Source organism: Colias eurytheme, chromosome 1 (assembly GCF_061535395.1).
Source record: "Colias eurytheme isolate Ceu_HAF_F1 chromosome 1, ilColEury1 Martin Lab GWU primary, whole genome shotgun sequence".
Lineage (NCBI taxonomy): Eukaryota > Metazoa > Arthropoda > Insecta > Lepidoptera > Pieridae > Colias > Colias eurytheme.
Window position 1 is genome coordinate 11376143 of NC_142980.1, and position 12796 is coordinate 11388938.

A 12796-nucleotide genomic window follows, 5' to 3' on the forward strand; every position below is an offset into this window, starting at 1 on the left:
AATTTTTCTCTACCAATTCACAATGTCATTATTTAATATTAATTCTTTTACGAATATAGGTATATCCTTAAATTGTATGTTTATGGAAACTATTTTTATACTAAAAACTGTGTTTTTTTGTAGCGATAAACATATTAGGTATTTAAAAAAAGTCAAAATTATTCTTTTTTCATGTAATAAAATGTCTCGCTATAGACGGTCGCATGCAGCAGCCTTACTACCAACAGCAGAGTCGAAGCGGGGCCAGCACGCCGCAGCCCGCGGCGCCGCAACCGCAACGCGCTCATTATACGCACCCCTTGCAATTACAAGTAAGTATATATTTAACATTTTTTATACTTAGGTTTTTATTTTTAGTTTAACTTTTTTAGGTTATGGATTCTTGAAGCAATTCTTTGATGATACGACCGCGTGAAGTTTAGGCTTTATGTATTTTATACGTAAGCTATCTTATTTTTTTTCTTCAATCCGTGGCATAAATTTCTACAGTTTTTCTTTCGTCTATAGTTACTAATATTATTAAGGCTGAAGAGTTTGTTTGTTTATTTATTTGTTTGAACGCGCTAATCACGGGAACTACTTCTCCGTTTTAAACAATTCTTCCGGAACCTATTAGATTTATCGAGGATGGCTATAGGCTATATAATATCATCTCGCTAAGACCAACAGGAGCGGAGCACTGCGGGTAAAACCGCGGAGCACAGCTAGTGAGAGAATAATCTCTTGACAATAAGGAACGGAACAAAAAATAATGTACGAAATTAGTTTGGGTGGACATTTTCACACGTGATGCCGTGACCAAGGGAAATAGGGATAACTTGTAATAGCTTTTTTGTTTTACTAGTTTTTGTGGGAATAAGGTGGCCACGGTTGAAAATTTGTTTTTATTAGTGTCTTAGGATAGGTATATTATATTTAATAAAGTTAGACAAACTTTAACTCGACTTAATAGTAACTAACTACTTCATAAAAATGATCATCGACTCGGTGTAAGTACTCCATGTTACGTAGACCGGTACCTACAGCAATGAAAAATGCAATGCAAAAATTTATACCCCAAAATACATAATTATGATCATAATATATAATTATAGTCCGTTGCGTATTAATAACTTAATTATGGTATTTATTAAAAATTTGCAAAACGAAGTCTTTGCCTTTCATTGTTGTTACCGATTTCACTAAAATCCTTAATTTCATTATAAGGCAGTGTGGAGTTAAAATAGGTATGCAGTATAAGTATTCTCAGCAGCAATACATAAGGAACTAAACCTGAAGAGTTTCAAAAAGTTCACTGTATCGTAAAAGTTAACTACTCATCTACAAAAGTATTTAAAACGCATAAGCCAACAGAGCATATTAAAAATTTCCCAATATCTAGAAAGCTACAATTATTTTAAATTTGAAAAATTGATAACAGTAGTTTTACCCGAAATTTTCGCCACTGCGGACATAATTAGTCCAATTTTAATAACGATCCAACAGCGAGAGTGTCGAAAATTGTACAAAACATGTATGAAAATATGTGTATAAAGTTTCCAACCCGACTGTAGAATACACATCTATTTTTGTTACTATGTATCTACTCGTAAAGTTTAGCTATAACGATTGCGTTTCTACTACAACTTTAACTTTCGTTCAGCGAACAAATCTTCATAAAATTTAAAGAAGGCACTCCTCTGCCCAGAAATTTTACACATACTTAAATGCTTGAACTTCTCATATTTCAATGCACAATAAAAATTCCCGCGTAAATCTTTGAAGAAATTCAAAAACTCTTGTCCATTCACGTGCTTGGTCGGGAAATATTTTAAAGTTTCAAATATAATTATAGCATGAGTTCTACACAAACGTCGACTTTTACGCATAACTAAAAGCTTTTACTTATAATATTTCAAAGAACACATTGATCATTTTCCTCAAAAAAGTTAGAGGAATTTTCAAAAATCTTATCGACTTCGCATATCAGACACTATTCAGGAAACACTTTTTAGAAATTGGAAGTTCTAAACTACGTACAAACTTTTACGCGTGTCGAGTTTTGCACATAATTCACAGATTATAATGAATAATGATGATGTAAATAGTATCGTAGTGTTACGTTACGTTACAATTTACACCACAAAAAGTTTGTAGAATTTCCAAAAACTTGTCCAAAACTTTTTTCAGGAAATCTACGGTAAAACTTGTTAAGAAATTTAACAATAATTATTGCATTCTACAGGCAATCGTCGATTATTATTTTAAAAAAAATATAAAAAAGTTATTTTAATTATCATAATAGAGAGCATTGCTCTACAACTTTTTCCCCCGTAAAAAAGTTCGTAGTATTTCCAAATTCTTCATTTTAAAAACATATCTTTATCTTCAATATACTTTTAAAAATAACTAAGTGTGTCTTCTTACTAATCTGAAGTTAATTGACCTTCACCAAAATATTATAACAACTTTCAAAAATGTGCGTATCGTATCTCTCTGTACTACCAGCTACACATTTTCCAGAAATGTTGCAAATTTAACTGTTACACATAATAATTAAGTGCTTCTTCTTATTCCCTCCAAAAATACTTAAAACATCTTCCAAAAATGTTGTGCGTATCGTATTCCAGACTCTCTGCCCAGCGCCCGCTAGATACCGGACAGTCCCCGCGCCGCAGCCTGGCGGTGGAAAACAAATGATCTGCTATTCCGAGAAGGTATTTTCTATGTGATATTATTTCTTTTTTGTTAACGTTTTCTTTTTCTTTTTTGTGGTAATTTTTGGTTTTGATGCGTATTTTTTAAACTAATTTTGATTTGAAAAGATCGTGAAAAGTTAACAATTAATAGGTATGTAAAAGTAAAAACTTATAAAAATTTACAAATCGCTATCGGCAACAATTTGTCCGATTAGCTTTCGTACAAAACTGCTATAAAAATTTATTCAACTAAAAATATTTTATGTACTTCATTCCACTTCAAAATTACATTAGAAACAAAATTAAGTATCTCAGGAGAAAGTTAAAAAAAATTAAAAAATAAAAAACCATAACATATCCATAAATATAGTTAAAATGTCCTAACAATTCGAATTTAACCAAAACATAACCAAAAAAGTGTAAACTTTTCACCAAAAAAACAAATCGCAAAGCTTTGTAAACATCGCAGAAAAGATCGCGCAAAAGTTCGTAGAACGCTCAAAACTTATTAATTTCTATCACATTCCATGTATTCCACTCATAAACAACCCAAAAATGTCGATATTACTCGCGTAAAATAATTTTTTTCCGCGAAGTTTTTACAACTTTAAAAGTTTACTATTATCGTAAAGTTCAATGAACTCAAAACTTTCACCACGTGTTGCGACGGCGCACTAACTTCCCGAGCACGTGGGTCTATTTATAGTCCACTATTTATAGCACCACCCATCACCCCCTCAATATATTTACTGGTGCAACTAACGTCATCTATATTGACTGAGAGAGAAAATTTTCAGCGAACCTAGCACAGCCTTCAGTCCTTGCAAACTGTATCCTAGGATGCACTTTACTGCGAGCCGCCTAGATGGCGTTCTGTTTGGTCCTCGATGCAAATATCGCCACTTCGTATTACATACTTTAAAACATAGAATGCTGTCAAATCAATCTGCGTTACTTTAAAATTTTAACATCAATAGGCAATATATTAAGTATACATATAATTAAAAATATTAATAATGAGTTTTTATAGATAATATGTTAAAAAATCAATTGTATTGAATGTTAACCGTTGTGTTATTTTTTATGATCGAGCAAATACGTGCTTTCAAAGCTCATTATTCTTTCTAATCATTTACAAAAAAATGTGTATCTAGTCCTTACTTCTTATTTTTAAGAATTAAATCACACACTGAAAATGAATACAAAAACAAACATTTTTAAATTCCAAATGATGTTATTTTTACAACTTGTTATCAATGGGCAATGTGTATGATACTTAGTTGATGATAATATTATAATAATATAGTTGATTGCAATACTAATTATTATAACAATTTCACGCTTATCAGTTACGATTCATCGATTTTTTATTGAAATTAAAGTCATTGTCATGTATCTTTAGAAACAAGTATAATTTAGGACATTAAATATCATATTCAATTGTATGATTAGGTATCGTATCAATTAAATTTAAAAAATAGCGTCCTTGTTTTCTCTGTAAAGAATTTCGGAAGACGTTTTTCAAATTCTTCATTTATTACTGTTAATTATAGGTAATAATAAATACATTGATAATAAATACATTATTATTATATCAATAGCATTTATTTTTTTATAAATAACTAAGTAGATTATAAATTAAAATCACATAGAATTATTAAATTGATTGCAGCTATCAAAAAATATTTATTTATTTATTGCAGCTGTTTATTCATTAGTGTTGAATAGAATATGATGATCCTATTCCCAATTGATTATAATAATTGTTATCATCATCAGCCTGTATACGTTCCCACCTTAGATTACAAAATAAAAGACAGATGGAGCGATGCCGAACTAAACCGAAAGATTTATCGACCTTTCCATAAAGCTATGTGTGCTGTCATTTCGCCGCTGCACTGTACGAACACGGTGCTTCTGTGTGCGTGTTATGTTACCAGATAATGAAAAATTTCCCAAATTTTTGCCCGACTACGGTAGAAAGAGGGTTATGTTTTTCGAGTGTAGGTATACGTATGTATAATATTTCTTTGACACGCCCTGCAGTATAAACTGTTGGATCGATTTTGAGTTGTGACTTGTGAGGTGTCATTGCAATCATCTGAATTATGAAGGTAGCTGTGGTGGTAGTGACGTAGGCTACATAAATTATTAGCAGTCATGTTTTAATTTTTATTTTAATATAAATTCGGGTTTTTGATATTATTTTATAATATTGTAAAAATTATTTTATCACCTATCTACTAAAGTTATACATGGACAAAATAATTTTATTAAATAAATTACATTAAAAAAAGTTTTTATTTTTCAAAACATATGAATGCGAATAGCGGTAGTTTTTAGTCGAGAATGCGGGACATTTTATTTTCATCATATCCATCATGTGTTCACATGAATTAAATCGCAAGCGAAAACGACGCTATTTTTATATAAGTAACAAAAAAATGTATAATGCTTTTTAAAATAATCTAATAATGATCATGAACCTTTAGTGCACTATACAAATAATCACATTCACGATCGAAAAATCCAACAGCACTACCCCGAATATCTTTTAACCATTTTACCCCTAAAAATGGCAAATTCATTTTCAAAATACTGGCATACGTTGAAGTTTTGAATTCCTTCGTATTTGTAAAATTATTATTTGTATACAAAATTAAATAAGCCAAATAATCTACAGAAAATCTGTAAAACGATGTTTTATCTTTTTGTTTGTTTTCGGGAACAAGTTTTACAGCGTTTTGATATCACAAGACAGCATTTTTTTACTAAAATATCAAACCCCTTTTGACGTATTGCATGACACTAGAATCGCTATAGCACTAGCGGAGGAACGTATTCGTTTTTGATTTCGTATTTTCTTTGACAAGGGCGATGAATGATTGACATGCTCCATCTGTATTTTATTTTGTAATCTAAGGTTCCCACCGTGGGACTTAAGGCTGTTTGTTCTGCGATCCTATTCAAGTCGATTTTCATAGTCATTATTCTATCTCTCATAAGGTTGCCTAACTTATTATGTTTTGTACACATTCCTTGTAAAGTTTTTGAAGTGAAAACTTCTTTAGCGGCGTTGAGCACTTTTTCTGTAATGGGTATAAAATCTTAAACTCGCGTCAGGACACGTGACCTGATCGAAAAAGCGAAGACGGATGGATATCAAACATGCTCAACGTTATAATAATGAAGTTTTCACTTCTGCCGGCACTCCCGGAGTGCAACCAGTCTTTTTTTTTTTTATTATGTTTTGTACACATTCTTTGTAAAGTTTTTTAGTTTTTATTCAATCTCTTATAAACTTGCCTAACTATGGCTGTACACATACTTTGTAAAGTTTTTAACGTAGAGATAAGTAAACGTCTTTTAGTTCATAATTGCGCAAATGATGAGTGGGTTAAGACAACTTGGTTCCCGGGTGTAGGTGCCGCCGCCGCTGTACCAGCCGGCGCCGGGCTCCCCGTCCCGCGCGCGCACCGCCCCGGAGGGCGCGCCATCGGTAAATGCCCCCAGTGCTACTTCGCCAATGGCCGTACCACCAAACCCTATATATTATGCCATGAATGTCTGATAGGAATAGGTGAGGCGCATTTGTTCTACGGTTGCCACCTACGCCGTGGATGGACGCTCACGGCTTTCGGTATAGTTCAGGGCTAGAATGTATAATGACCTCTTAGCAGTTTCGAACAGCTATCTAAAGTAAAGCATCTATATAAAGTATAGGTTAGTTCAGGGCCACTTTGGTGACTTAAAGCAGTATAATTTCCAGTGTGGAATATAACAGAGCCATTAACTAATTTTAAATTATAATTTAGTTCAAGTTTAGGGGGTTTACTTTGGTGACTTAAATCAGTATTATTCAGAATCTGGAAAATGACAGAGTTAGATAAAAAGTATAGTTCAGTTAAGGGGGGACCATGATGTAATGAAGGAGTTTATTTCAATTGTGGAAAATGACAGAACTATATAAATAATTTGGAAAATCCAAAAGTGCACGCCTCATAATTTTTTTTTAATAAATATTTATTAATTATTATTTTTGTTTATTTAATAACAATTAAACCATATCGAATCAGACCCTGAAAAATGAAAGGGTTCTATTCCTGAGCATACTCAAGCGTAAGAGAAAAAAAAAGACTCGATTAGTAAAGTATTTCGGTCGCTATCGTGTTAACAAGAAAAAGGATCCGCACATACAGACACACGGACGTCCAAGACAGAACTTTTTTAAACTGTTTTTTAACTAGTTTAAATAACAAAAATGACATCAAAAATATCATGAACGTTAAAAATAGTGTTTTCTCTTAATATGTGTGTGTATGTATTATCTTACAAGTGCAATGTATGATACATAAAGACATTTTAAGTTTGAAAAATCCATTGAGATAATATTAATATGGAGTCGATACCGCCTACACCACTTATGTTCCACTCAACATACGTCATGTGGCGTAACTGCACTCAGTCGCTTGCTCGCTCATTGGCGCGAACGTCACGCTCATTTTTTATTTGTTTTAAAGTGAAACGCATCAAATATGCCTACGTGTGTGTTACGATATTGCACAAATAATACAAATAATACGGAAAAGTGCAAAGGAATAACATTTCAATCAGTAAGTAACTAGATAATAATTTTTAAAACTTAGTTAGAACAAAATTTTTGGCGGGCGACATTTTGCGTCATTTGTCATAGATTAAAAATTTAAGATATGACATTGGGCATGAAATAAGTGTTGTTAGTAATATTTGCTGGCGTATATTTTTATAGTATAAAATAATAATTTTACATATTTAGAAAAGCATAGACTGGTTGTTAATTGAAAAAAGGTGAAATCATGAAATATGAAAATCAATTACTTAATCACCAATTTTTTTTTGTTAATTGATTTTAATCAATTTTAATTGATATTGTATAAGATACTGACTTGAACGTTTATTTATTTATCTGCACTAATATTATAAAGAGGAAAACTTTGTTTGTTTGTTTGATTGTAATAAATAGGCTCATAAACTATTGGACCGATTTTGATGAAATTTGGCACAGACATAGACAATCTTTAGACCCTGAGAAAAAACATAGGCTACTTTTTATTGCGAAATATGTACCACGGGCGAAGCCGGGGCGGACCGCTAGTTCAGAGATTAATATTTTTTCTATTCAAGGTTTCCATGTCTGGGCCGTGAAGAAAGGGAAAAATGGGTAAAATTTGTCCAAAACAACCGCAGTGAAGAAACCTGGTTACCATCCGATAGAACTTGCGTCTGTTCATTGCATTTTCGCGATGAGGATAAATATACCACAAAAGCGGGAAGGCGTATTCTAAAGAAGTCTGCTGTTCCTTGTATTGATGTTAGTAATAATAATAAAATTTTACGGATTTGTATAACAAATAAAATATTATTTTAGCCATCACTAACATTATTATTATTATATTTATTTTAGCCGAAGGTGTGCTACAATAGTACTGGAACAATACAAGCAATTTCTGAGCCGGGAACATGTTCTGAGGATGATGAACTAAATATAAATAAACACAATTTTTACACGGCTTTTATTTTTTTTCTAAAAAAGGCTCAATTTGTAAGGAATGAAACTTCCCGTAGCCCTGACTGAACCTCCTCATCCTATATTATATGCCAGATATTGTTAGCCCCGCGTAGTAAAGTCAGTTTATATCTAAAATAAATATAAAGTAAGTACAAAGAAAATTTCAAGTCAACGTGCATGTAAGGAGTGGCACCCAATAAAATAGACAGAAAGAAACAAAGTGTCGCCTCTATAGCGGTGAGTCAGGGACATCGCATAATCTATGACTGTCTAGCCGTCATTCGCGCGCCCCGCGCCGCCATCTTGGCGCACAGATTTTGTTCGTGGTGTCTGCTCCATAATAGTATTATCTCAATGGAAAAATCAGATGTTTTGCGCGAAGTGACAGTAGTACCCACCTCAACGCTTCGCTTATGAGGCGTGCAATAATGTTTAAGTTTAGTTCAGGGGGGTTAGTTTAGTGACTTAAATCAGTTTAATTTATTAGAGTCTGGAAAATGACAGTTAGATAAAAAGTATGGTTTAGTTCATGGATAAAGTTCGGTTCAAGAGGAGCATGATTAGCTTATTATTTCCATAGCGTCTAATATTTTTGCTTGGCAAATTCATCAATTGAAAGTCAAAGACTAAGTGCTGTGATAAATTGCAAAATATGTTTATGACAAATAGTAAATTACTTATAATAAACTCTTTATTAATCAGTATAATATTTTAATAGTGTTAACAGCATTAAAAGAAAGGTGGCAACCCGATAAAACCCTTTAAAAGCCTCTAATGCATGGTATGTCCCTTAGTAGCCGGGAAATACCCTATCGCTTCTTTACTATTTTATTTTTATTCCTAATTGATTTTACATAAAATATTTATATGTTTCAGATAACTGGGTCGAATCTGAACCTCAGGAACTAAACCAGAAGCCTCAAGCTGAAGAACAAGTCAAGAAGAATCTCATATAATTGTGTTTCTACAACGCCTAAGCTTGAAATTATTTTATGTACTCAAAATTGCAAAACCCAGGACTAACAAAACTATACAGGACTTGACTAGAAACTATTTTGCTCTGAAACTTAAAGAATTGAGCGAAAACACACTTAAAATGCTCCCTTTTTTAAATTGTGGTCTGTTACTCTAAGAAATTATTTTCTCAATATATTTAGCTTCGTTCTAAACATTGTCATTAGGATTAATATATGTTGGTTTATTGAGGTTCATTCCCCACTTAGAAATTTTTAACTACTGTCGTGATCAAAAGTATTGTCCCATATTTTATAGCCAAAGATGTAGATACTAAATGATGAATATTTTTTGTAAATATTTATCATCTTTGTCGGTTCTTCCAATTATAGATGTTAGCGTTGTAGATTTGTCACAATAAATAGGTATATTGCCTCGATAAAAACGTTCATATGAGCGTACGAATCTTGATCAGAACCATTTCTTTAAGTTAAAAATTTCCATTCAGGCGCGGTTCAAGTTCTTCCCGGTAATGTTAAGAAAAAATGTAAGAGTGTATTATTTGTTAACAAGCATTTTCAAGGATAAAAAGGCTATTTTGGAGTAAATAGATAATAAAAACTATTTTAAAACCCGAAATAATGTTTGGGGCGGTAATTAAATATGATATTTGATCAGTATTTGTCAAAGTACTGTAAATTTGTTTTCCTACCTTTTGGGTTAATATATTATTATAATTTGTATGTGTTTAAGATAAAATATGTATATTTACCAGTGTTCTAGTCCCATATTACAAGGTTTAAGTACTAGTTTATAAACTAGATGGCGTTGTATCAAATATCTGGGAACGTGATGTTTATAATTTATTTTATTTGTTATTGTATTGTGTGTATGTTATAATATTATAATGGTTTCCTAGGCCCAGTGGTTAACGCATGGGCATAGAGTTGACAGGGCATGGGTTCGTTTCCTGCAAGAGTTTAAAAATGTCTCGATCAGACAGGACACTGAAGGCTTATCGCCTACTTAAAGAAAATTGATCTATGAAATAGTCGTGAAATGCATGTGATTTTAAAAACCATAGAGGGACTTCACTTATACTGTTTTTTTCATAGGAAAAATATCTGAATATTTTTTCTCACCCACGCTTATTGAAAATCTTCCATAACCAATTCATTTCTATACCTCACAGCCCTTCCGTTAATAGAGCTATAATCAGGCCTATATAGATAATATCTATCTATTGTTAATTAATATTAATATTGTATTAATTAATTGAATATTAATATTAATTATAAAATTATATTAGTATTATAAATATCATTTAGTACTTAAGTTTATTGTGATCAGCTCATTCGTTCATGGAGCCAAATATTTTATACCAAATGTATAGTGCCAAAGTATTCATAGTTCGTGCTTCAAACGGCCTAGAACAAACTAGAAAATTATTTTAATTAAATATTAAATACATTAAAAGGAAAAACGCACATAGTGAATTATCGGTCAATTGGTTTTCGGTTATAACAGTGGTATAGACTGAATTGTTTGATATTGTAGTTATGATAAGTAAAAGTGTTCCAATCAATAAGTCGGAATAGATAGAAATACTATGAGTCGGACTTTTCGGAAATACTTATTATTTTTCGGATAGGATAGCTTTAATTGTTGGATCCTATGTATTATTTGTATTATTTTCAATATTGGTTTCTAATTTATATGTTTTTCAATGTTTGGTCTAATTTACAACTTAATTAATGAATAATAAAAATCATAGTCTATAATGCAGAATGAATTTGTTTCGGAGCATTTGCATATTGCGAAGTTGTGTTTTTGTAACATCTTTTGCGCAAATCACAATACCATGGAATAGTTGCAAAAATTCCTAGTATGAATAATAATTCAGCTGATAATAATTTCTGTAAAATTTAAGAAAAAATATATTCTCGTGTTCATAATTATTAGCAACGCATACTCTTACTTTATACAGGGTGTCCCACTGTTGGTATACTAAGCTCAAAGGAGGTTAGAGTTTTGCATACGCTGAGTTCGTAAAAAATACTTATAAAATTCCAGACGCATTTTTTTTCAAATAGATGAATTTATAAAACTATGTGTACATCCATATCAAGCAACCCGCCGAACTTTGCCACCGGCACGTGAGCTATCAAGATTATGTTTTCATAGACAAAATGCTCACATTAGCGAAGCGGTATATGCCGGCTGCGCGAAGCTAGAGAAATTTTTGACGTAATTTTGTTGTATTTGTATTTTTAACATGATCAGTGCATGCAAGACTACAAGTCCCTTCGCGCTTAGTATACCAATAGTGGGACACCCTGTATAAATTGGGCTCATCAAAAATACATATAAGTAATTCAAAATGTGATTTATTATATTATTCGCACAATTATTAGGTATCATTTAAATTGAGGCTCACAGTCTTAAAAAATACTAAATACTATTTATTATCGCCTATGGCTCAAAGAATAATAAATTTACTTTACGATATCTATTCATATCCGCAAATCTAATAATAAAATTATATATTATAACGTAAATTTTAAAAATGTTACGTGTTAGAAAAATAAAATTGGTCAATGTGATTTATGCTGTATCTAAAATCTAAAAAAATGTTTTAAATTTTATAGCCAGAGGCAATATCAAAATTTTAAATTTATCGTTACTGTAACGAATTTTCAGATTTCTTCTTCTATTGATTAGATTATTTTCAAACATATTAGACAATTTATCGATCATCTTACACGAGGAACTGACAGGGGTTTTTTAAAAGCTGTTCATTTTTTGCCCTTGAAATTTTACATCGATGCATTTTCAGTGTGCAACTACACTAAGGATATAGGCCAATTCAGCAAAATGAAAACTGGAAATGTAAAGCGAGTTTTTCAGCTCTGTTATATACTCTAGTCCAGAAATGTTAGTATATGTCTATATATATTATATTAGCCTGTTATGTATGTTACCAACATGCATGGTGAATTCCATAGAGTTATTAGTCAAAATACGCATGTTACGTTTTCATAAATGTGCAATTAAGCGATTAGATATTTTATTTTGTAAATGCTGTAAATATTTAGAAAAGGTCTGTAAATAAACGAATAGAGGACAGGTTAACATACGTATTTGTAATCGATAATGTATTTTGTGCGGCGATAGAAACCAAATATTAGAATAAGCGGTGTACCTACGTGTAATGGAACAGTATTAGTAAGGGTAAATAAGGGATTTTAACGTGTTCAGTTACATGCCGTAGCTACTAGGACAGGCGTCCGTCCATCTGTTCGTTCTTCAACACGGCTTCTTCCCAGCACTTGAATCTCGATGTTTGATAAGACTGAGCTTGTTGAATTGAAGCCTGTAGCTACGGTAATGCTCGACTTGTAAGCGAATAGCGCCACGATGCGGACTATCTAGGTACTAACGGAGAGAAAATTAAAAATTAATAAGTAGGTACAGTTGTGGCGCCCATTTTTTTAAATAAATATCCTCATAAGTTTTAGTGTCTCTCTGTTGATGTTTTTAGTTTTTATAAAACTTTTGTTAACATGTAACGGGTTTTTCATGTTGTAAGTTTTGTTGTTATTTTTGTATCATAACG

At 31.9% G+C, this 12796-nt stretch overlaps 1 protein-coding gene across 1 annotated transcript in view; it reads left to right on the forward strand.

The window, feature by feature from the left end:
- Positions 1-6249, forward strand: part of LOC149911248 (uncharacterized) — a 99276-nt gene extending 93027 nt beyond the window's left edge. The window contains exons 14-16 of the mRNA XM_090113645.1: positions 196-311; positions 2610-2696; positions 6103-6249. Of these exons, the coding sequence (XP_089969771.1) occupies positions 196-311; positions 2610-2696; positions 6103-6249 (350 nt within the window). The remainder of the gene's footprint in view (positions 1-195; positions 312-2609; positions 2697-6102) is intronic.
- The last annotated feature ends 6547 nt before the right edge of the window (positions 6250-12796 follow it).